Below are 26,132 nucleotides of genomic sequence, written 5' to 3' on the forward strand. Positions count from 1 at the left end.
GCAAGAGATTGCTTTTCCTTGATTTCTTCTTTACTTTTCCTACCAATTCAGGAGTTGTTTCCGCTAGAAAAAACAAAACCTACCTGTAATGATTTTAATGTGTGTGTATGTGTAACTTTAAACTGAGAGCTGAGCTGGAGAGAGAAAGGGGGTGAGAAGGGAATGAGGGAGTGATATGGTTGGTTGCATGTGGGAGGGCTGTGCTGAACTGGCAGAAGGTGACAGGATTTCAGAGTGAAAGGATTGGGAGTGTCAAAACTCTCGTCAAAGAGAGTCAAAGCTCTGTGTGAGCATGCCAGAATATGTTAGGGTTTCTGAGTTAAAATACCAAATAGTAAAAGCTCTGTGGGAGCAAACATAACCGAGCATGTTACGGTTTCTGTGTGAGAAGTCATAAAGTGTTGAAGCTTTGTGAGAGAGTTAGAAAGTCAGAGAGTGTACAGAGACCGTCTGAGCCTCAATAAACTGTTAGACAAAATAAAGACAGAGAGTCTGAGAGAACTATAAGAGGGGGGGCTGTTAGAAAGTGTTGAAGTGAATATTTGTTGCCTCAGTATTTATTTTATTTTGTAAATATTTTGCTTGAAACCTTGAAGTCTTATCAGCTATAAATGAAATCTTTGAAGAAACATTAAATCCCATGCTATTTTCTTTATGACCACATAAGCCATCCACTTTGCCTTATAAGTGTGTACACACTACCAAAGAGAGATAGAGGCGTGGGGGGGGGCGTGGCGTTGGAATGTATAATCTTGGTGGGGCTCCCATATGGAGAACCATTAAGGGAACAAATATTAGTTGGCCCTTATTATATATTTATTTACGTATACAAAAAAGAGTGGACATCACATTTGGTGACTGGGGGTGAAGGGGTCACTGCACTGCCTTTTTTAAACACAGGAAAGGATGCAAGGCTGTTGTTCTGAAACAACTTGTGGCCAGATCCACACAACACAAATAAAACAATTTGAAGCTAGAATACAAAATGTTTCCTGCAGGAATTCTGCACATCTTTTATTTTAAATGTTTTATTTTAAAAATGCTAAATTAGCTAACCCCCCCCCCCCAACATATTCAAAACATTTCCTGCTTGTTGTGTGGAGTGCAGAAAATGTTTTATTTTTCTTGCTCAATGTATAAGCTCTCACTTTCATTTATTGTTGCACCTGCCATTTTCTACTATTTGAGATCCTCCGTGCTATCTGCCATTTGCTGTGTTTCCCACAGAGGTTTCCTCTGCTTTCAGTGCAGCTGCCTGCCATTTCAATGTGCAAAATACATGACTAAAGTTACTTTACACATGTCATTTTTCCTTCTTTTTTTTAATGAAGTGTTTTCAAAGCTACTAAGACGCCTCACTGAAAACAAAAAAAGGAAAAATGATATGTGCACAGAACCGGAAGGCAAAAGTAACTTTATTCTTGTACTTTACACATTGAAATGAAGTAGGCGGCTGCACTGCAAGTAAAGGAAGTATCTGTGCGAAACACAGCAAATGCCAGACAGCATGGAAGATCTCAGGCGAGCAGAAAATGGTGGGTGGGATGGAGCAGCAGGAAAAGGAACTGTTTTGAATAGCAACGCTTTAATGTTCGGCGCTATGTGGACAAAAAAAAGCAAAAACAGTTATTTTTAAAACATTTGTGGAATGTTTGAAATGATCTATGCAGAAAAAGTTAATGGAAGTAGCCTGATGCATTCTCACAATACTTCTTGGAATCTTTTGTGTCAGTGACAGAGAACTGCATAAATTATGTTCCAGTGTTTGATAGATAGTTGTGGCTGCCCCAATGTAGCCCTGATGTACTGGCCTACTTACTTCTGGCATTAAGTTTAACTTTGCTTCTTCAGGCTTGTTTTCTTTAGCTGCATATGGTCCAGAAACCTGTTGAGCAGCACACTGCCACTTTAAATCTGTATTTACAAGTAGAATAATATTAGCCAGCTTATAGTAAGTTGTGTTCTCGTGACACAAAATCAATAGTAAAAAAGTATTGCCAGGCTGAGCTTATCTGAATTCTTGCTGCAACCATCCATCTTGTGCTGTGTATACAAAGGGGTTTGTTCTGGATTCCATTAAGGAAATTAAATTGGCTCTGAATAGCTTCTGTTTGGACTGAGCATAGAAGAGGGCTTATTTATGGCATGAGGAAAAGCTGCTGCAGTTAAATCTGGAAGCTGAGGGTTGCCAAAATCCAGCTGCATGGGGAAATACCTGAGCAAAGATCCATCATAACAGTAGGTTGTTCACACATTTATTTTGAAGTTATAAAACTACTTTTCATTTTTTCACATTCTGGATGCTGTTCTGTAAAGAACTGTGTTGATCCAAACATTATTCAACCAAACCAGTTTCCCTGTCTTTTTGCGTGTCTCCATGCAAACTGAACTGAGTTGGGCTTGGATGGTGAAATCAAGTGATATGACTGTTTGGCTTGGGGTCACAGTGGGATGCTGGGTCTGGCTACCGAATTTTTAATGGGTCTGGCTACTGAATTTTCACATGCTTGAGAATTATTCAATTAAGCAATTGTTGCCTTTTTTGTGCAATCCTGTACCTGTGGGCTTTGAGGTTTTGCGGCACTGCAACATTTTCCCTTTCCCCTATCCATGACTGGGTAGAGGGCAGAATCTACTCCCCAGACACCACACAATTGTATTGCAGAGAAAAGCACGTTAGCACTGCTAGTGCCCCACACTCTATTGAGTGCTGAGAGTCTATATTAGTCACAGAATGTACTTACAATTAAATTTTGGAAGCTGTTTGATATAATTTACCATAGTGGTAATGGAAAGTGACTCAGTGCTACGACTGCTATGCAGCAATAACTATAACAAAGTGATCTAAAGGTGAATCAGAGCCTAAGATACGAGCAGCAGCACAGAGAAAAAAGTGGTGGGTCATTTCTGGGGGATCTGTGGTACTGTTCAAACAGGTGTTGGATAAGGCATAAAAGATAGGCAGCTCTTTTTCCCTCAGAGAGAGAGAGAGAGAGAGAGAGAGAGAGAGAGAGAGAGAGAGAGAGAGAATTGCCATCAAGTTGCCGCCAATTACAGCAACCCCTTAGGGTTTCGAGGCAAGTAAAAAGCAGAGATGATTTACCGTTGCCTTTCTCTCCCATCCAAGTACTGACCCCACTTAGTTTCTGAGACCTGATGAGATCAAGCAATATTATGTTTCCAGAGGCTATCATAAATATTGGCAACTGGAACAAATAACAGACTTAGTCAAAAGAAAGCCCATCCGGGGGCTTTTTCACACACATAGTTTGTTCTTGATTTAATATATGAGGTCATCACAGTTTCCGCCTTTTTTTCACACACACACTTGAGCCGTAATGTGCCTCGACCCCTAATCTGTCTCTCATTTCAGCCTTTGTCTCACATTTTTCCTGTCGCTCGATAATTGTGCAACTTTCTTGGATAAAACGGATTCCCCCCACAATCTGGTGCCTAGGTGCAAAACGCAACTAGAACAAGTGACTGCGAGGGATCACGCCCACTGTGTGATGCGATTTCCTCCAACCAATCAGGATGCGGTAGAGCTTGCCAGTTGCGCGCGCACATTTCACTGTTTCGTTTCCATCACACTCTCCTCCCGCCCCTCCTCATGGTCGCTCATGCAGTGCATTGTTTCCAACGCCGCCCCGATATCTCGAGATAGCGAATTCTCAACGCAGTGGTACACTGAGATAGTGAAATCAAGCTGACTTGTTAGCTCATTAGCTTGTGATGACGGGGGCCAAGCGTCACATGGAACACGCCCTTGGACGGCACAACAGCCAATCAGAACTCTCATTTGTACTGCATTCTAGGGCAATGCACAACCAAAGGGTTTCTGAAGCAACAAAAACATCCACAACAACCTGGTGATATGTGAATGATCTCAAGCAATGAAACAGCAACAAAAAGGTCAGGATGTTGATGCGGATTGCCTTAATTCAAGAACAAACTGTGTGTGCGAAAAAGCCCCAGATGGCTTTTTTATTTAGTCTCATCCAGTTCCCCTGTACCAGGTGGATTTTGCATATGCAAGCCCAATAGACCCCAAATTAGCCTTTATGTGTGGTCAAAGGGGACCCCTATTCTTTTTTAGCAACAGAAAATCTGGTTGCATTCACCTCAAACCCTGTTGAGATCACTGTATAGTGGGCAGTGCATGCAGAGTCCTATTGATTCGGAATGTCAAAGAAATTCATTTTTTTCAGTAGTTTTACTACAGATGTGTTCTTTAAATCTTGATCTGTTTGCTGCAAGTCCTCCTCCACTGAATTTTGTTCTGCTGGAAGCTAGTACTATATACTTCATTTCTATCTCACTTTTGTCTCCAATGGGGACTCAACAGCAGCTTACATTCTAGGGTTGCTAACTCTGGCTTGGGAAATTCCTGGAAATTTGAGGATGGTGATGGGGGAAGGCAGAGTCAAGGGTCTGGAGAGAGCTCAGTGGAGGTAGAATGACATGGGGCCTCTGCCTCAAAGCTACTGTGCTGCCAGCAGGCAGAGGTGTAGCCAGGTCTGGCCTTGCAGGGCAAAGTAAGCAACAAGCACAAGGTGGTCAGGTCACAGTCCAATGGGTCAAGGCAGGCGGCAGGCAAGGTGTAGTCAGGTCACAGTCCAATAGGTCAAGGCACAGTAGAACTAAGGAGCAGGCTAGGAATCAACGAAGAACTAGGCACACAGCAGTGACAGGTAACACACTTGTTGCACACAGGCAGAAGCAAGCTCACAGCAAGGCTGAACCTTGTCCAAGGTGTTGGGATTCTGCCAGGAGTTAATCCTCATCAGATGTAGAGACTTCTAATTTCCCATATCTTGTTGCCAAACAAGCACTCCTTCTGTGCTTCTACAGTAGCAACCTCTGCTTCTGCCTCTTATCAGTTGCATAGCACCAAGGGAGCGGGTGTGTGTGTGTGCATGACGCACCGGGCATGCGCCAGTGCAGGGACATGGCAGGGGCATTCCAGTGCGTGGCAGTGGTGCAGGGCACAGGCGTGCCCCACACACTGTTCCCCCTCGCTACAACTCTGCCTCCTATGCACAGCTGGCTCATCACTGGGTTCCCTAGGAGGATCTGCAGGTTCCTCCACCTGTATGTCATCAGGCAGGGAAGGACTGGGTGTTGGCTCTGTCTTCCTCAGAAGCAGCCAATTCTGGCTGCGCTGTGTCCTCAGGTTCTGCTGGTAAGTACCCAGGGACTGGCTCATGAAAGCTACCATTTCCTCTAAGAGAATTGATCTCTGTGGTTTGGAGATCAGCTATAATTCCAGGAGATTTCCAGGCTTCACCTGGGATTTGATAATCATCATTGTTCAGCTCTCCTTCATTTTATCCTGGCAATAACCTGAGAGGTAGGTTAGCGTAAGAGTATATGACTAGCCAAAGGTTAGCTAGCAAGCTTCCATGGCAGAATAGGTTTTTAAATCTGCATCTCCTACATCCAATCCAACATTCTATCCACTGTACCACACTGGCTTGATGGGCGGGGGATTTTAAAAAATCAATTCCTGAAAACACTGCTGGCCATTTCAGCAATAATGTAGAAAAACATTCCCACTCTGAATACCAGTAAAAAGAATTGTTCTCACTTTGTTTTGATTTCATAGACAAATTTGCCATTATGCTGGCTACATGATTGACCAGCTAGAGTAGACAGAGGACATTTTTGTTCATTTGGAAAATGACACTAAAAGCAGTTACTAAGCACTGCTGTATGCGGGAGTCATACAATTGAAAAAAGGTGGGGTTTTGAGGCAGTCTTTCAGAAAACATTTCAGCCCCCCCCCCCTCACCTTTTTACACCAAAATATTAGCCTTTAAGATTTTGGGTAATCCATAATAACAGTAAGCTAGAGGGCAGTGCACCAGAAGTGGCATCAACATGTTGCTGGCGACACAGGTCTATACCACCTCTTGCTGTTGACAAGTCCCACACGAGCAGGCTGATCAGTGCCTGTGGAGGTGTCCTAGAGTGAAGACTCCCCTGCCTGACAATCCTACTTTCAGACCTTAGGCCATAAAGTAACTGACAGCTTCATATGTGAGCAGATGTACCCCACAGGAACAAGCAAATCACCAAGATTGCAATAGGGAAGCCAGGGCTTCTGCTGTAGTGGGAGGCCTCCTAACAATTCCCCCTTTTCCTTGCAGTTTTCAGAGCTGGCAGAGGTAGAATTGGGGAAATGCAGAGGCACCAGTGCACAACATCACTTCTCGTGAAAACTGGAAGTGACATCATAACGTTGGAGGCCATAGAATTTTGGGGAATCCTGGAACATTAATCCTGATGTTATGGTTCCACTTTTTGGGGGGGCCAGAAGTGATGTTGTATGTTAACATGATGACAGGACACATGTTCCCCCACCCGCATCCTTCTCGCTGATGACCAGCTGCAGCTAGAAACCATAGCTTAGACAGGCCCAGTTTACTTTTGAATGCAGGCATAAAATAGCAAAACCTTGGGAATGCTAAGAAAGTTATTGAGTTGGAGTGAGCTATGCTTTATCACTATCTTTCAATACCTTGCATCACTAAGAATAAAATAGAATATTAAGCCTGTTTTATAAACTTTAAGAAAAAAATCTCCATGTTGGTAGAGGTAGGCTAGTGGAGAATAAGGTTTTTAAGACTCCAGAAACTTCAAGAATGGAAGTTCTTGGTTCAGGTGTTTTGCATTGTGGTAAAAACCATGAGAAATGCTTGGCTTCTATCCCACTCAAAATGGAAAAGGCAGGAACTGAGATTTTTTTTCAGACTATTGGGATAGTTTTTGTAATAAAGTGGGTTTTTTACCCCAGCCTTGAAGTGGTGGATGCAGTGGTGGTGGATGGTTCCATTGCAAAGAGGGAATCTATGAGGCATGTCTGTTCTTTCCTTTTCACTGTACCTGCAAAACTATTTGTTGGGTTTGTTTAACCTAATCTCTTTGGGGTTATTGGATGGCTGAGACTGCATGTAAGATTTATAAATTTGCTGATGACACTAATTTGTTCATGAATGGTCAGCCATCTGCATTCCAGGAGATCAGTGAGTTATTCCACTGCAGAGAAGGGTTTAGCTTTGAAATCTGAAACAAATCTGACATAACAAGACTTGATCTCTTCCTGCATAAAAAATGAGATCTAGCACTGTAACTTTACCATAAAACTGTTTTCTAAAATTAAGAAATATTTTTGTTTATTGATATTTTGTTATTTATTTGTATCAATTTTGATGTCACACCTCTTCCCTTTCAAGCTTGTACAACAATATTAAAACCATTTAAAACATTAAACATTTCATCAATAAATACATTGTATCAAGAGATGACCCTTCTAAATTGTTCTAATTCAAAGTATGCAACAAGGGGTACTCAGTAATATAACCATACTGACAGTTCAATGTTCAAGAGTTGATAGATGGGGGAGGCCTCCAGATCTGTAGCTGAAGCTGCCTCAAGTATATGCATGGTGGAACAACTCCATCTTACATGCCTTGAGGAACTGCATATGGTCCTTCAGAGCCCTGGTCTCTTCACACATAGTGTTCCATCAGGTTGGGACCAGAGCCAAAAAATCCCTGACCCTGGTTGAGGCCAACCAGACCTCTTTGGGACTGGGGACCACCAGTAGATTTGCATTCACTGAACAGAGTGATCTTTGGGAAATCCTGGATCTTTAGAATCCACTTGCTCTTAACCACTAAACCACACTTTACCAGCAATAGTGAGATGAATGTGTGCATTATGGGATTGACTAACTAGAAACTGAAGCTTTAACTTTGCTAAAATCATCCAACAGATAAACTGGAATCTCTGTGAGCTAATTTGCTATTGCAAATAATGTTTGTATTAATGACTTTTCTTCTAGAGGGTTGTTTAAACAAAATGGCTAACAGTGGTTTCTGAGAAGTTCTGTATTCCTTATGCTAGCTGATGTATTTTGGTGGCTAAAATGTTTGAAGTTCAAATCTAGGTAGCTTTAAGCAAGCTGCCCTCCTTAGCCCTGTCTTAGCCCTTAGCTCCTTAGCCCTGTCTTCAGTGTTAAGATCATCATGCCAGTCTACCATACAGAGTTGTAAGAATAGTTGAGATGCTGTAAGGTGAAGCCACTTTGAAACTCAGAAACATTATAAAGGTTAAACTTTATTAGCATGATAATTTCTTGATTGTTTGCAGGGTGAAGTGGAAAGTTCTGGAGGGTTCAATTGGAAGAATGGACAGGCCCTTTGAGATCACCCTACTGTATTCAAACTGTGGAAGAAAGAGTTCTGGTCTTTTGGCATTGGGCTCTTTGCAATTCAACAATTGCTTTCATGGTACGTCTTCATATAGATGTTCAGATCTGGGAAGTCCAGAGATTTGTTTCATATAATCATTGGGCAAAAACAACCTGAGGGTTGGCTATGTATCCAAAACAAAGCTCTGCAACATTCGAACTAAATCATGTGCTTATGAACTTGATAGTTACTTTTATAAAAATTATATTTGCAGAAAGGAATCCTTAAGACCCAAACTTTTTAGTGGTCTTTTAAAATGAAGATAATGTCAAACTTGTCCATATGTTGTAATAATGCCAATATAGCATTAATGTGTATATAAGTAAATGTAAGTATTTTCCTATATTAAAACAAGTACAAATTGAATCAAGTCCAAATTCATTTGAATGTAAATTGGCATTTGTCATCAATTATAAGCATAAGGAATATAATTTTAGTGGAGGTTTACAAGGAATTAAAATAAGCATATTGGTTTTGCGGATATAATTTAATTTTATTAGATTTTATAATTCTCCTTTATGACTGTTCTCAGTCTCCTTTCCTTTTTTATTTTTAAAAACTATATCCTAAGTAAGGGATTTATTCTTGCTGTGAGTCAGATGCTTTAAATTCTTATACCAGGGAAATGTTTAGTGCAAAATTTATAAGTGGGGACTGCAAGTGATTTTAGCTGAACCAGAAGATTTATCAACATGCTGTTGAATTGTAAATTGCAGACGCAAAGACATATGATGACAGGTTTGGGGGATGGTATGTAAAAAATAGGTAATAAATTTTTCGTATTGATAACGCAGTGGCCATTCCAAGGAATCTTAGGGCAAGAAGGAGTGTAAATCTACCACCTGCAAAGGTCACGTCTTTGTTATCCACAGACTGAGCTTCTAAGAATTACTTATTTGTCTTCTGAATCTGAAATAATTCGTTGCCTGTCCAGAAAAAACATATCTTTTAGCTCTAAATACAAATTTCAGTGAAGAAATCAATATCTGTATGACAGCCTGTTTTTTTAAAAAAGGGTTTCTTTCTGGTTTCTGTAACTTTTCATTATTTCACACATGATAGCCCTTGAATTAGGGCTGGTTCACCCTTATTTGCTCATTATTCTTTGTGACTGTATCATAGTTTGCATGTGTGAATCAGCTATCCTAAATTAATCACTTAATATCAGATATGAATTTAAATACAGCCATTTCCATATGAATTTAAATACAGCCATTTCCATAATCACCTCAAGTGATCACTTCAAGTGACCACCATTTCCATAATCACCTCAAGTGACCACCTCAAGTGACCACCTCAAGTGACCACCTCATAATCACCTCAAGTGACCACCTCAAGTGACCAAAACACAAAATGTATTTATTTATGCATTTATACCCCGCCATATCTCAATGACTCAAGGCAGCTTGCAATAAAAACAATCCAAAAATGTGTTTAGCCCTCTAATATTCAGTGTCTTTTTGTTTGGGGTTTTATAGATTGGGGAACAGCTTAGTTCCTCAAATCCAAATTGCAAAATGAGTTCTCCTTTCTGCAGGGTGCTGTGCCAATTCTGCAAGAGCCTTTGGGTATAGGTGTATTCATTTCTGTTTGTGCTGGTTACAAGAATTCACACTTCATCATGAAGCCCCATTCATGATGTCACCATCTTCCACTACTTCTACTGTCACATGATTAAAAAAGAAAGAGCTCATAATGGGTCACTGACAGTCTCCATTAAGACCTTTGTTTGGACTTCCTATTTATGTTGTTTTTTCTATAGACAAAGATGAGCCACATCTTTCTGAATACAACAAGGGTTCTAAGGGCCCTTGCCCTCATGGAGGATGCGTCAGCCACCTGCAGGTGTGTGATTTTGACAGTGCTTGCTCCACCAAGGAAGGTGATAGATCCATCTGTGGTGAGTGTAAATCTATTCCTTCTCCCTGCTGTATCTTTCAGGAGTTTTCTATGTGTCAGCTTAATTATGTTATTTTTAAGTTCACCCCCTCCTGCTTTTCTAATCCACAAAGGCCACGGGGAAAGCAGCTTGGATAGCACCCTCTGCAGTGCCTTTAGCTAAATCACTCCCTTACCCCTTCTCCGCTCCACTAAGAAGTCACTCAATGTCTCATTTTGCTCTGGGTCCTAGCTCTCCCTCTCTTTTTTTGCTACTATCCACAGCTGCTTCCCAGGTAGGTAGGTACCATCTCTCTACAGGATGCAGCCATCAAGACCTTTCAACTGTACATTTGTTTTTTGAGGTGATGACACTGTGGTTTTATAAAACTTTGTAATTAACATTCTTGATTTTATTGTAATATGTCTTGAGGACCTTGCATAAGAACAGATGGTAAGAATATAAATACAAAAATAAATAATTACAGTTTAAAAAACTTGGTTGTAGCAATTATTTCTAAATTACAGGGCACTGTATATAGAACAGGATGAAATGAGACCGAGTCATGTCTTGGTAGGAATGTAGACCATGCATACTTTTGCTTCCTGGCCAAACTCAACAAGAGAAAATCTAGCTCCATGCATAACACTCATTCTCTCTTTTTTTCATAATCAGATTTTTGTTCCCCAACCCAACTCTTTTTCACAGAAGAGCTCCCAGAAGGAGCACACTGTTCTTTTGAGGAAGGTGCCTGTGGCTGGACGTTGGAGAGCAACATGAATTTTTCCTGGTCAATTAAGAACTTTTCAAAGATGCAAAAGGATCTGAATGAAGACTCTATCTTGCATGCTACTGAAGGTATGCTCCTCTTTGCCATTCTTCAGAAGGTAAAACAGGAGGAACCAGAGGGGATCTTTGTGACTCCAGATTGGCCTTGCATACCATGTTCCCCTCCTTAGTGGAGTTCTTGATAAAGGCCTCTTAGAAGATCCCAGTGAGTCTGGACATGTTACAACAGGACCAGTATGGCCCCTAGTCTGCACCTCAGAGGCTTTACAAGAAGTGGCCAGGAAGGTAACTTGCAGAAAAGGTGCCAACTAGTGAAACACATGGGTGCTATTGTCATAATCTGCCATTTGGACTAGGAGTGACAGACGTAACCTCTAAATGAGTGTACCTGCCATTTCCTGGGCTGTTTTAATAGCATGTGAGAACCTCAAGTATCATTAAGAGATTATATGCAGGGAGGCGGGGGTGGGGCATGGCAGCGGGAGACCATGGCACCTACCTGGGCTGCCCACCCTCTCGGCCTCCCTGCAGGATGACTTCTGCCCTTCCCAAGCCTTGGGGAGGGCAAAAGCCAGCCTACAGGGAGGCCGAGAGGGTGGGCGGGGCACGGCAATGGGCCACCCAGGTGGGCACCATGGTGCAGGCTGGCCTAGGAGCCAGCCTGCCACCACAGTGCCCATCTGACTTGCTGGGGCCCCCTGTCTGAGCCACCCTCCTGTAAGTGGGGCACAGGGAGCCTGGGGCAGGGGCAGGGGCGGGGAGGCAGTCATGCCCCCAGGCACCATTTGGGCCCCGGTACACCACTGCATCCTCCATATTAACAGGACTCAAAAGGAAGATGGAGGAGGAAGGGGGAATGAGCCTGCTTTTTAGAAATGCTGATCACCTAGCCCAAGAAAAAGCAAAGAGATGAAAGGCAAGATCTTCACTGTTAGGGAGGAGAAAGAGAGTGGGATATAAAGTACCTGGACCACAAGCAAGAGGTTCTGACTTTGCTTTCTTAGCAAACTACTTAGACTTCAGGGTTTTTTTTTCCAATGACAACAATGACCATATGATCTGACCAAAGGTGTACTCTTTCAGAGCGCTTCAACTTCAAGAATTAACAACCTATCCTTAACTTTAACATCTTTTTTGTTTGGTTTGTTGTCACCCCCCATCTGATTTATGGCAACCCCAGTGAGATTTTGCAAGCAAGAGACATTCAGAGGCAGTTTGCCATTGCCTTCCTTTGTGTCACGACCCTGGTATTCCTTGGAGGTGACCCATCCAAATATGTCCCAGGGTCAACCCTGCTTAATTTCTAAGATCTGACAAGATCAGGCTTGGCCTGAGGTTAAGGTAGCGATAAATCAAATATTAATGTTAGATGGAGTTTGCTGTAATTTATTCAAACAGGCGTTTTGGCATTCTTATTCAGATGTGTTGTGCAAATAGGCATTCCTTGCACAATCCTGGGTCCACATTTTGTATGAATGGACATGAACGACACATAGGAAGAAGCCATAGGGAGACGGACTGATGTTAGACACAAGTGCATTTGTTAATCACCATTGAGGGTAGGGTGAAGAGCCAAATGGGGAATGCAGTTGCATAGTGAACCCTTTTAATGGCGACACTATTAAAGGGTGCTGAAATACTAGCTCTTTAACAAGACTAGGATGTGGCAGCCACCCAGAGAAAGGAGCAAATAAAGACAAAAAGCCAGTCTGGATGGAGAATCCTGGAGAACTGCACATCTTGTTCCCTTCTAAGTGAAAGGAGCTGTGCTTGTGATTTTTTAATTTTTAATCAACGTTCTGGATCACTCATGAAGTGAGAACTTTTTAGAATCTGCTGTGCCTTTTCAACAACTTTTAGTGAATCCCAGGATGTATAATTTTTCTATGAGTTCAACCAAAATCCATCCCCAGATCCTCCACAAAAATCCAATTAAAACATCTTTTTCAGGTCATATGCTCTATCTGCATGCAGACAGTGATCGCACAGATGCTGCTGCCCAAGCATATAGTTCCAGTCTGCCAGCAAGTCTTGCTTCTGGAGTCTATCAGGTACATTAGCCCTCTTGAAGAAATTGTTCCTGCCTCTCTAAGCAATTGGTGGGAATCACCCATTCCAATATGCTCTCCTAACCTCAGTGTAGAAAGAAATCTCATGATAAATATCCAAGGTTCCATTCTCAAGAAATCTCAGGTAGTCTGGTCTGGAAGAAGAGGATAAATGTGTATGAAATAAGCAAGTATGTGCAGTTGTTTAATCTGTACAGCTACCAGAGTGGAGCCTGTTGCAGAATTTTGCATGGATGGGAGGTAGAATAGATTGATGATATAAAATGGAGAAGGAAAGGATTCCCTTTTAAATTTCTGCAAAAGAGATTCCATTGTGATGGAAAGTTATTCCACTTGCACAGGTAGAAACCATGATCTCATTTCAGGGGTTCTTCATGCAGAGGCATATCAAGGGTGGAGCAGCCAGGGGGCGTGCCCTGTGCGTCACTTGAAAGAAGCAGACTCAGCTGCCCAGCTTCCTCCCCATCAAGTACTCCAGTCAGCCCCAGACAGGTCTAGCTTTAAACTGTGGGCTCTGCTTCCAACATCCACGTGGACATTGTAGGTGGAGCCCACAGATTAAAAGTGGACCAAGCCAGGCTGAGCGCAGCATTCAACTGTGGCCTTAGTCTGGCCAGGTCCAGCTTTGCACTGCTGACTCCACCTCTGAAGAATCTGTGAAGTCAGTGGACTTCAGAGGCAGCAATATAAAGCTGGACCCAGCAAGGCCAAGCCAGCAGTTTAACGGTGGACACAGCATGGCCCTGCCCAGCATTAAACTGCATGCACCATCTCCTAAATCCACACAGATTTCAGAGGGTGGCACACGCAGTTGAATACTGGACCTGGCCATGCAGGTGAAGGAAGGCAGAGAGGGGCTTTCAGTGCTTGCCCTAGGTGCTGTTTTCCATAGATATGCCTCTGTCTTCATGAGAGTAGTTGGAAGGGATCCTGTGAATCTTCGTTCCCTATTAGCATTACTTATATTCAGACTGCCATTCACTCAGTAGGCAGCCACCGTTTTTCCCGGATCACCCCTGTGCCCATGGAAGATTCATTTTTTTAAAAAGACAAGATGTGATAAGCTTCAGCACTGCAATTCTCAATAATCCATATGAATTGGCAGCATATCATGTCAAACAAATAAAGCTACCTATTTGGTGTCAAACAAATAAAGCTACCTATTTATTGTGAAACCAGGCTGGAAAAAAGAAGAAATGTACAAAGTACAAATGTACTAGCTATGTACAAAATATTTTTGTGTGAGCATAATACAAAGTACATTTGTTAGCTGCAATGGAATTATTTTCTGTTTCTTCCGCCTAGAACTCCTGGTTTGGTCCCCAGTTTTATACAATATGGAGCTATTCTGTCTTCAGTCTGGATAGCAGGCTGGTAGTATTATTGTACTTGGAATTATTTTCTAAAACCAGAAGGTATAGTCTTCCTTCATATACACAAAATCATCCATGTAATACATGTCTGGAGATGCAGCCTCTGTCCTCCCCACCCCACAATGCAGACATGTGGCCTACCCTAGAAGCACACTTTACCAAAGTCCACAGGCAGCAGCACATTCAGCCAAGGTAACAGCAACAGGAAGGCACAGCAGGTGGTGGACTGCTCTTGCAATGAGCTGTGGCAGCTGTGCGGCTTCCACTCTTTCCTGAGTCCGGCCCGTCATGGCAGAAGACATCCCAGGCTGAGCAGAGTGAGACTGCTTTCCAGGCTAGGAATGGAGCAGGCCCACAAAAGGCTGACTTAGAAGTGTGAAGAACCATGTTTAAAGGCCCAGACGCAGGAAGGGCCCAGCAGAAGAGACTGGGAGCAGGGTGGGGCTAAGGGATTGGGGGAGGCAATATAAACACAGGGGCTGGAGGACCAGAGAGGAGAATCATAGCTCAGGTGCCCACGTCCAGGGCAAGCCAGATGCTGAGCAGGCACCTCAGAGTCAACCCTGATAAAACCCAGGAAACTGCCTTGCCTGAGGCCCAGTGCAGGGCTCCTGCACACGACGGACCCAGGGCTCATGGACCCTGAACTGAGGGCACACAACAATATAGTCCGATGGCCTTTATCACAAGAAAAATATAATGTATTAGCCATTCAGCACCCCGGAGTTAATATGTATGATCATGGGAACACATTTTCTATCTTCACTTTTTTGCATATTACAGTCTAAAAGCTGGAGGAATCTTGTCAACTTGAGTATTGTATCCCATGCAATGGTGGCCCATTTAGAGAGTATACACTAAAGTCTACAGTTTTCAAATCTGATTTATATAGTGAAAAAGTTCTCCATCACAATTGCTTTCTGACACTTTATTTTTTCTTTCACCTTCCATGCTAGGTTCAATTCTCAGTGGGCATTTTTGGCCCCTATAATGGCACCATCTCACTGTCTGTTCTAGAAGAGGCAGGTGGCATTAGTGCTTCATCACTAGTGTGGGAACAGAAAGGAAGCTGGAGTGATAACTGGTTTCTCATAACTGCAGAAATGCCAGAGCTTGAGAAGCGGTAAGCACAACAATATAAACAGGATATTTTTACAATGTTAACAGAGTGCTTTATAGAGGAGGATAATCCAGTCCAAGTGTGATCAAATGGTATGTGTAAACTTATATATGTCAGTATAAACATAGTCCACTTTCCAGTTCAAGCCCAAACCCATCCTAAAATAGTTTAAGGAAAAATCCTCCCTTCTACCATCTCTCACTTCTAAGAGCTGTTGGCTTCAATTCTGTGTCCAGCAGAGGCATAGCTAGGGAAAATGGAGCCCGGTGCAAAATCTGAGTTTTGCGGGGGGCAGGTATGGGCGCCCCCCCACAACCAAAGGCTGCCCTGCCCCACCATGACCAAAAAACATTTTTTTGCACCAGGTCATCTCAAAGTCACCATCACATTATAGAACTCACAAATCTAAACATACAAATCTGAACACACCCAGGGCTCCCTAGTTTAAACAACATTTAAAGTGATGCTGGTTTTTTGGGGGGAGGGAATCCACCCTGAAACAGCAGCACTTTTAATGTTGTTTAGACTAGAGAGCCCAGATTCTCCTTTTAAATCCACCTTAAAGGGAGACGCTGGGCTCCCTAGTTTAAACAGCACTGAAAGTGATGCTGTTGGAAAGGGGGGCATACACCCCAAAACAACATCATTTTCAATGTTGTTTAAACTAGGGAGCCCCAATTCTCCTTTTACATCCCCCTTAAAGAGAGAATCCACCCTGAAACAGCATCACTTTCAATGTTATTTAGACTAGAGAACCCAGATTCTTCTTTTAAATCCACCTTAAGGGGAGAATCTGGGCTCTCCAGTTTGAACAACATTGAAAGTCTATTCAAGGAAAGAGACCACACCCCACCTCCCAAACAGCATCACTTTCAATATTGTTTAGACAAGGGAGCCCAGATTCTCCTTTTAAATCCACCTTAAAGAGAGAATCTGGGGTCCCTAGTTTAAACAACATGGACAATGATGCTGTTTCAGGGTAGATTCCCCACCCACCCCCCAAACAGCATCACTTTCAATGTTGGCTGTTGTGGGTTTTCTGGGCTTCTTCACCATGGTCTGGCAGATCTTGTTCCTAACATTTCACCTGCATCTGTGGCTGGCATCTTCAGAGGTGTATCACAGAGAAAAGTCTGTTATACACTGAGTCCAGACTTTTCTTATAACAGACTTCTCTCTGTGATACATCTCTGCAGATGCCAGCCACAGATGCAGGCAAAACGTTAGGAACAAGATCCGCCAGACCACGGCCACACGGCCGGAAAACCCACAACAACCAGTTGAATCCAGCTGTGAAAGCCTTCGACAATACTTTCAATGTTTTTTTAATCTAGGGAGCCCAGATTCTCCCTTTAAATCCACTCAGAAGGGGGGGATTTAAAGGGAGAATCTGGGGAAAATTTGAAGGTGCCTGTCAGGGGAGCAATGTTTAAGTTAGCAGTACCAAAATTTCAGGCTACCTTCAGGAGACTCCCCTGATGATACCACCCAGGTTTGGTGAAGTTTGGTTCAGGGGGTCCAAAGTCATGGACCTTCAAAGGGTAGCCCCATCTACTATTAGCTCCCATTGGAAACAATGGGGAATGGGGGCACCCCATTTGGGGGTCCATAACTTTGGACCCCCTGAACCAAAATTCACCAAACCTGGCTGGTATCATCAGGAGTGTCACCTGAGGATACCCTGAAATTTTTAGTGCTGCTAGCCTAAAAACTGCACCCCCAGCAGGCTGACAAAGTAAAAACACAAAAAATATTTTTTAAAATACATTTTCAATTTTCCGCTCCCCTGGCGCATTTCTGGTGCAGCATGCACCCCCTGTCCCCTGGTAGCTATGCCTCTGGTGTCCAGTTAAAAGAAAAATCTCAAACCTAGACACTGGTGCATGCTACAATATTAAAGGATATGTAGCTAAGACTCAAACTAAATTTTATCACTTTTAATTAGTCCTCATTCAACTTACATTCCTGAGAATCACACAGGAAACACAGGGGGTTGTTAATGCTCAGAGCCACTGTGTTGGGGAAGAAGAGTTCCTGCCTTCCTTCCCATGCCTTTTTCCCAAGCCAAAATGGCCCTAGCAGGTGTTATGTATCTTATTCCAGAACTGTATATACAGTATACCAAGATCCAACTGTTTTTAAGAGTCATAATATCTAGCTTGAACCTTACTGGTGCAGCACTGATGCAAACTTGAAAGGAACACTGAGATCTAATGCAATAGATTCTGCTTATGATTAAACAATATTTTTTCACTGTTTAACAGTCTGATGACCAGACAATGTGTGTGGAGAGTATTCTGTCTGGCATATCTATTATATTCCAGATAGAACAACTGGATTAGTTGCAGTCCTACCTCTTCTGCCAATAGACATACATTATGGAGACACTGGATGGATCCAGGGTTCCCATGCTGTGTAACAGTCATATGTGAGTTACCTCTGTTCCCATACCCTTGGTTCCCAATTCAGATGACAACTCTGGCACACATATAGAAAGGGTTGCAACTGTCCCCCTATTTTCCTGACCTGAAACAGTCCTGGGGATGCTATTTTGCCACTGGGAAATCCCACAAGCACACCCATAATCTTCCTCAATGGGCCAAATATGCACAAACAGGTTTCTTGCAGGCTGGGGAAATGTTGTTGGGGATGAAGCTGAAGCCCTTTATCCACACATGCCACAGTCACAATCTGAGCACCATTTGTGGGGGAGAGAACTGAGGAGAACCTACGTCTCACATGTGACTGTTATATAGAGCACAGAATGGGGCCCCTGGACCCAGCTGTAGATTTTGTAATATTGATTTGTGATGGCAGAAACATATTTATCAAACTGATACAAAAAGAGAAAGAAGAGAAGCTGGTTCTGCCATCAAGATTGAAAGGAGTGATTCCTGAACTGGGCCCAGAGACGGGGGGATTAGCTTATTATAGGGTTCCAGAAAGAAATAATACAAAACCTTGTGATCTGTGTATACCAGGGTGGATCTTGGTAGGAATATCCAAAATGGAATTTTGAATGAGGGAGCAAGAAAGCGATTGTAAACAACAACAAAAATTAATGGCATATAAAATAAAAATGTAAAGACTCTACAGTGAGCACCTAAGAACTGATTCTAAGCACTCACTCACATATTATGAAGACAGAGCAAGAATGTGAAAAGAGACAAGGAGAGGAAAGAAAGGACATGTTATACCATCTGATCCAAGATGGATGAGAAACAGAGGCCCCTTCTGCACATGTTGAATAATGCAGTTTCAATCCACTTTCAATGCACCTTGAAGTTGGATTTTACTGGGCAAAATAGCAAAATCCACTTGCAAATAATGGTGAAAGGGGATTGAAACTGCATTATTCTGCAAGTGCGGAAGGGGCCAGAGAACCACAGGAGTCCATGCAGCAGAAGTCCAAGGAAACAACTGAGAAGAGAAGAGGAGCCTGCAAAGCAGAGGCAGTGGTATCCAGATAGAGGGAGGACCTGACACACTTTCCACCAATGTGGGATAGACTTTTATGGGGGAAAGGTTCCATAGGTAGACATGGGCCCCCACTTTCCCATGGTCGGGATTAGTCTAAGAAACAAAATTGAATGTACTGTTTGAAAGTAAATATGGCGGGAAGATTAGAGGGGACATACCTGACATTCCAAGGTGAGGTGATCATTGGACTGTTTAAGCATATTGACAAAGAACCAGGCATGAACAATAGTTTTAAATATTCTCTTGATGGCTCATCCTTCATGGAACAGATGTTAGACTGTCATTATTACTGTCTGGGTTTAATTAGCAATACTTAAGGGTGGCCCAACTGTCTATAGCTGGAAATGGTATCCCTTGGAGTAAGGTATATGGTTGTATTAGGCATGCCTTATAGCTGGGCCAATGTATACACTTTATGCATTCTAATGATACCCTGCCTCCATGATAGGATTTACCTTGCTCATGGCAGACCAGGCGTGCTTTCTAGATGCACTTTCAGGATCCCCACTGCATGTAGACTTTCAAGAGTATGCCCTTCAAGACAACAAAGAAGAGATTGGGGATCTAATTGTGGTGTCTCAACTGAGGACATGCTAGCTATGCAAAAGGGGAAGGTACACACCAAAGTGAAAATGAAGAAAACTTGTACCAACCAGGCTACAATAATAACTTCAAAAATTTGTTCTCCCACTGGAGTAGCAATTTTCTTATAAGTAACCAAAATAATTTTATAAATTTACAAACAGTAACAAGATGTTTTGGAAAAATTGTTACTAGTAAAGTATCTGTTAATGATGCTACATCAAAACAATTCAGCATGTGCCCATTAAAAAGGGAACCTTCAGGAGTCCATTTTGAGCCACCTTCAATTAGCAGAGTATGCAAAGTTGTCTTAATTCATTGCTTTATTGGTCTTGTGATCCTTTAATTAAGCAGACTAATGTTAAGAGTACCACTGCTGTCAATGTTGTTATCTAGCATCAAAATAATCAATTTAAATAACTGGGTCAAGTGCACGTGCAGCAATCAACAGGATACACAACACTAAACACAAGACCCTGGCTGTATAATGAAGTACAACTGCAAAGAAGTACAATATTTGTGCAAGTCACTAAAGTGCATGCAGGTGCAAATACAAGCCTTTCCCAATAAACAATAAGAAAGTCTCCATATAGGGAAGGCACAGCAGTCTGAAGCACATTGTTACAAAAGAGTTCAATCCAAGAATCCAGAATAAATTCCCAGGGATGCACTCATTTTTTGAGGAGTCAGTGTCCACTTCTTCTGCCAGTGCATATCAGTGTGCCCATTCCTAATCCTGGAACAATCTTATGAATTCAAATACACTTTGCCAAAGTGAGTTCCATTTCTTGCAGGTTAACATGCGCAACAGCCAGCTCTAAGCGCTTGGGGGGTTTGGGGTCAGCCTGCTACTTAATTAGATGACCATAAACAACTTGGAGTGGCATGTTAAGCCTTTTCCTAAGGTGATCATGGGCTAAACGGCAGGACAGTCTTGCTAATGATGAGGAAATAAGGGTTCTCTGTATTTGTTATGGTTATATATTCCCATACATTTGCTGTAGCCTAGTTTAATAATCTGTTCTTCCCTATGGAACCTGATAAATCTGATAATTATTTCTAGTCAAATAGTTTATTTGCAGTTTCTCCATTTGAGTTGCTTGTCCTTATGCAATGTTTGGGTAATCTAAAACAAAGAATCTGATTCATTCTACCACTTCAGATGTGTTGGTTTTATTTCAACATACTGTTCTCTTTTGCACTTCTCTTCCAAATAAATGTCTTATGATAAAGGTTTCGGCTGCAGTTCTTGGCCACCTGGGGCTGGAATTCACATGCTGACATTGCTGTGGACAACATTACCTTTGGTGTAGACTGCTTCCCTGATGGTAAGTTATTTATAGTTATAGGAGTCTTGATGAGGTAGTTATTGTGCCAATTTATTCACTCCTTTATTTGTATTGCATCACTTCTATTCTACCTTTTTGCCATCAACAATGACTCAATGCAACTGACAAAAAGTAATCACCGGGGTATATTATGAATGGAAAAATGAGCATAAGCATAATCAACTACAGGCTAAAAGCAACTATATGCAGCTCCCTCTCTGACTACAAAGACTGCGGTAATTGATTCACCCACAGCTCTGGAGAGCCATTGGAACTGGGCCTCCATGAGAGCCAGACTGACCTCCACAGAGAGGCCATTTAAGAGTGTTGAGGCCACAGCTGAAGATCACCATGTGTGGCCTGTGGTAAATTTAGTAATTCTGAGGAAGGGAGCAGGATAGTTCAAGGGGGAGCTGCTGAAATTCAAAGAATAGTAGTGCATGTATGTACATACTAACAAAAATTGTAAAGGTATCCTCAGCACCCCCTTAGAAAGAAAAATATGGACTCAATAAGGACCAGCTTGGGTACTAGAAAATAGGTACACATGTATTTATTTTTGACTGTGCAGATCAAGATATACATGTTTCTTGCAGTACTCGAGTTCATAATTCTCACTTGAATTCTTGTGAGCTGGCATTGTTTTGCCCCTGAGTACAAGCCATTCCATTCATCATCTCATCCTTTTAATTCAATTAGATCTTGGAGAAGCCTAGCAGCTCTTCTGTGCTTTCAGTAATAAAATTACTTCTCTCTTTGCCAGGAGAAGCTTCAGATGTCATTGACAGTTACAATTAATAGTCAGGCAAGGGAGATTATATTTGGAGCTTTGCGGAAGGAGGATACAAGGAAGCACAGCAAGCAGGAAAGAGCAATTTGCTTCTTTGTTAAGATGAAATGCTAATTTCCTTATATGTTCTGGCTGTATAGTTCATCACTCTTGAGAATGTCATATAGGAGCTGTGTGACCCTGTGTTGGAAGGAATGAAGTGTAAACATAGCAGGGCCTGAATTGTAGGGTTTCAGACTGAGGAAAAGAGAATGAAATCTTACTGGTACAGCACCATTCTAACAGAGCTGGTTTTTATACCCTGTTTATACCCATAGTTGATTTTTATACTCTATCTAATGGAGTCTCAAAGCTTCTTAACAATGGGCCTTTCCCCACTTACCTTTGGCCCCGCGCTACTTGCGGAGAGTAGCGCGGGGTTCCTCGTCGCTCCCCACGACAGGGGCGGCGACAGCACAGCCGCCCCGACGCTGCAGCTGTCACGCCCCCTCAGCGCGCAGCATCCCAGGCACTCTTCTTAACGGCGCCTTTTGATGGCCCCGCGCAGAGTGCGGGGTCATGGGGACGGCCGAGCTCGCGCCTGGGATGCTGCGCGCTGAGAGCAGAGCGCGGCATAGAGGGGAACGCCGAGAGTGGGGAAAGGCCCAATGACATTTCCTACCTCTCCCCATAACAGGCACCTTGTGAGGTAAATGGGGCCATGAGAGTTCTGAGAGAATTGTGTTTGGCCCAAGGTCACCCAGCAGACTTCATATGGAGGAATGGGGAATCAAACCTAGGTGTGCACATCCCTTTTGCCTGTGCTTGGTGCTCCACTGCGTACACCCACTCATTCTGGTTATGGGAATCAAACCCGGTTCTCCTGATTGTTTTGAAATGGTGGTCCAAAAACTGGGAGGAACTAAAGTTTTGTAAGCAGGGAAAGGCAGGGGAGAGCAAGAAAATGCCTAAGAAAACTTAATGCACAGTAATCTCTTTCACTTTCCCTGCGAAGGGAGAGAAAAAGTTGCATTTAAACAGGTTTTGGAAACCATGGGGATTCTCTGATCTGAGACACAGTTTGTTCTGGAGAGCGGTAGATGGTGTGTAACTGATAATCCAACTTGAAGGGAATGTATGCTCAATGCAAAGGAGACCACAAGTGCATAAATGACCACTGTATGAGCAGTCTGTGTTCTTCCTGATTGGAAATACAGACATTTTCTGCTGACTCTTTGTTTCCTGTTCTTTGTTTAGCATTCTGAGCCAGGACCTTCTGACTGAGCAGCATAGTGGCTGCTCTCGTTTTCTCTCAGCACGGCATTCAGTCTTTTCTTTGAACTTGTTTCTTACTTATTGCTATCTTCTACCTACGGTCTTCATAACTTGCCGTTGAAGATCATAGGACTTGCCTGTCTCCTGAGGGAATATTGTGTATAATCAAACAGCTGCTGATAGCAGATTCTTAATTTACTGTTTTAACTGGTTTTAGAAGCACTTGGCAGGCAATGTGAACAGACACATATGGTAGACCAGAGGAATCAGGGACTTACCTTTTTTAAAGTCTGACAGCTCCCTACTTGTATCCTTGCAATGATACTAAAAGTAGATGGGAGCTGCATTGCCTCTCCTAAGGATAACTTGGCATGTATGTTTGAGGAGGTCAGAGGTTCACTTTCATGATATTGGGAGTTGGAGGTAGAATCTTTTAAATGATTAGTAGATATTTGCAGATATAACTACCTAAATATTCTGTTTGTAACCAAGATTGCTATTTAAATATGATGACTATTTTGGATGTTGCAGCTTATTTCTGTTTGTAAACATATTGTTTATTATTGTTGTTGATGTTGTTTAGCAAATTAGAACAAGATTTTTGGTGCCTTATTTATGTTGTGCGCAGAATTGTGACAAGAGGTGCTGAATCCTACCAATTCCCTCTCCCCCATGTTGTACAGCAGCAGGGGTTCAGTTGAACAGATCTGCTTTTGACATAGTTCCTTCACCTATATAGACTTTGCTGCTATTCGTTTGTATGAAAATGGTGCAATGGCATTTTCTAGATACCGCACAGCTGAGGTGTCAGCAGATGGAAGTCAGCAGGCCTCCATAGTTCATGTATCACCACAGGCTCTTGAGGGGGGACAGGGTGTTTGCCACCACACATTTTCATAGACTGGTCAAAGTCTCTCTTTTGGGCCAAGTTAGAATCTGAGGCTGCTCCCTGGATCCTTGGAACTAGGGCTACCTACTGTGGGTTGGGAAATACCCGGAGATTTTGGGGGTGGAGCCTGGAGAGAGTTTGGTTTGTGGAGGGGAGAGACCTCAGCCAAACAGTCCACCATCCAAAGCAGCCATTTTCTCCAGGGAACTGAATTGTCTGGAGGTCAACTGTGATAGTAGAAGATCTCTAGGTGCTACCTGGAAGTGGCAGCCCTGCTTGGAGTATGAAGAAGTGGGGTGGTTAAAGGATCTTACTTTTATTTGGAGGTGATGAAACAAGGCTGGGGAAGTTGATTCCTCATGTAAATCTAGTGACTTCAGAACTAGGCCAGCTGATTAAATTCCACATTCCCTTGGTAGAGGAAGGTACCCATAGAACAGTGATGGCAAACCTTTTCGAGACTGAGTACCCAAATTGCAACCCAAAACCCCGCAAAGTGCCAACACGGCAATTTAACCTGAATACTGAGGTTTTAGTTTAGGAAAAAAAGGTTGGCTCTGAGGTGCACATTACTCGGGAGTAAGCTTGGTGAACCAACCATGCAATGCTTTGAGTGGGTGAATCACGACCCTAGGAGGGTTTACTCAGAAGCAAGCCCCATTGCCAGCAACCGAGCTTACTCCCAGTTAAAGGATTGTGCCCAAGCTAGCCTAGATGTGTATGTGTGTGGGGGGGTGATTTCCCCCCCCCCACATTATGAACTCTGTGCATGTGTGCCCACAGAAAGGGCTCTGAGTGCCACCTCTGGCACCCATGCCATAGGTTCGCCACCACGGCCATAAGATTTGTTTTTCCCCAGTCATGTGGATGGGAAGTACCTCCAATATGGGCACTAGTCATGCATAATGCACTCAGTTTTCCTATAATGGTTGCTCTAGGCCGGGGAAGGAGACTCCCACATCTATTTCACAGTTTATGCTGATTAGCATGAGACATCAAAAGCCTTTTCTTCATATGTCTCACTTTTATAGGAATGGGTGAGTGGGCAGAGCTGTAACTCATTGTCCTACAGCCCTTGCGGTTCAAAATTTAGTCCCAGTGTAAAAACTAGCTGTCAGCCAGAGATGTGATGTTGGGTGTTTTAACATATATTCAACTCTGAATCAGAAGAATTCATAATTGATGTGGATAGCTTGAGCATTGATGGAGGTAAGGAATATAATTGTAGTTCCGCGGTCATGATGTAGATGAAGCCAATAAGAATTTGAGGGTGTTTGGAGAAGGGGGAAAGGTTGTTTGTTTGGATGTAAAGAACTGCCTGAGGGAAGCCGCTGAACTGCTGCTGTACTAAAAATCAAGCCAGTAATACTGATCAAGAATGTGTTCTATTGGAGTGACTGGCTTTATTGTGTGACCCTGGTTGTCAGCAGTTGAGACTGTGACCTTTAGTTTCCTAAGAAGTGCCATTGAAGGCCAAGAAAACCAAGAACCTCTTTGAACTCAGCATAAAATAACTTCATTCAGTTTTCCTTTCATCCAGATAGTTTATTCTATATTAATTTCTGGTTTTGTCATAGTTGTCTGTCTGATACTTTATTATAAAAGCTCTTTGTCTGACCATGTAGTTTGGAAACCATCAAGGACAAGTAGACTTTGCAGTCCCGTTCTGTAGGTCTTGAATGTCCAGGTGGGGACATAGGATGGATCTCCTGATCTGTCCCATCACTTATGTACCTGTCAAGACTGACTCTCAGAAAATAGGGTAATTATCTGAAAGTCCTTAATAGAGGTTTAATGGGATATTATTTCCCGCTGTTGCATGAAAAACTGCCCATTTCTACAAGTTAAGCATCTAGGAAAGGGGCAGGACATATTTTCTCCACATTGTTGGCATCTTTAAAGCGGATATGCTCAGGATGGAAACAAATTACCTTCAAGAGTCTACTTTCACAATAAAGTTAAAATGAGTTCACAATAACTGGATATTCTATATTTAGCAAACCATGAAACTGTACTGGTTTTGGTGAAGTTTTTTGGGCGGGAAGCTGAGGGCAAATCTACTGGTTCTGTGCTATAATTTGACCCCTTACTCTTTTCTGTATAACTGAATGGACTTAGAAGGTATAACTCTGCTTAGGATTCCAGTGTTAATTTTCCCCAACTGCCTCTTTGTACCATTGTACTTTGTCACTACAGGGTTCTGAGTCCCTGTTGCTCCTGAAAGATGGGGAACGCAATACGTATCATGGCTTTTTACTAGTCTAATGTCTTGTTTTTGGTAGTCTTGTAGATAGAATTGTCTTGGTTTCAACAGAACGATTTAG

General features: G+C 42.6%; 1 protein-coding gene across 2 annotated transcripts in view; it reads left to right on the forward strand.

Moving 5' to 3' along the window:
* LTK (leukocyte receptor tyrosine kinase) overlaps window positions 1–26,132 on the forward strand; it is a 145,527-nt gene that overhangs the window by 63,908 nt on the left and 55,487 nt on the right. The window contains exons 5-10 of one of the 2 annotated variants that reach the window (XM_048484174.1): window positions 8,155–8,294; window positions 10,018–10,155; window positions 10,843–10,992; window positions 12,874–12,974; window positions 15,322–15,488; window positions 20,781–20,875. In XM_048484174.1, coding sequence (XP_048340131.1) covers window positions 8,155–8,294; window positions 10,018–10,155; window positions 10,843–10,992; window positions 12,874–12,974; window positions 15,322–15,488; window positions 20,781–20,875 — 791 coding nt within the window. The remainder of the gene's footprint in view (window positions 1–8,154; window positions 8,295–10,017; window positions 10,156–10,842; window positions 10,993–12,873; window positions 12,975–15,321; window positions 15,489–20,780; window positions 20,876–26,132) is intronic. The other variant, XM_048484175.1, reaches the window with a different exon arrangement.

Source organism: Sphaerodactylus townsendi, linkage group LG02 (genome assembly GCF_021028975.2).
Source record: "Sphaerodactylus townsendi isolate TG3544 linkage group LG02, MPM_Stown_v2.3, whole genome shotgun sequence".
Lineage (NCBI taxonomy): Eukaryota > Metazoa > Chordata > Lepidosauria > Squamata > Sphaerodactylidae > Sphaerodactylus > Sphaerodactylus townsendi.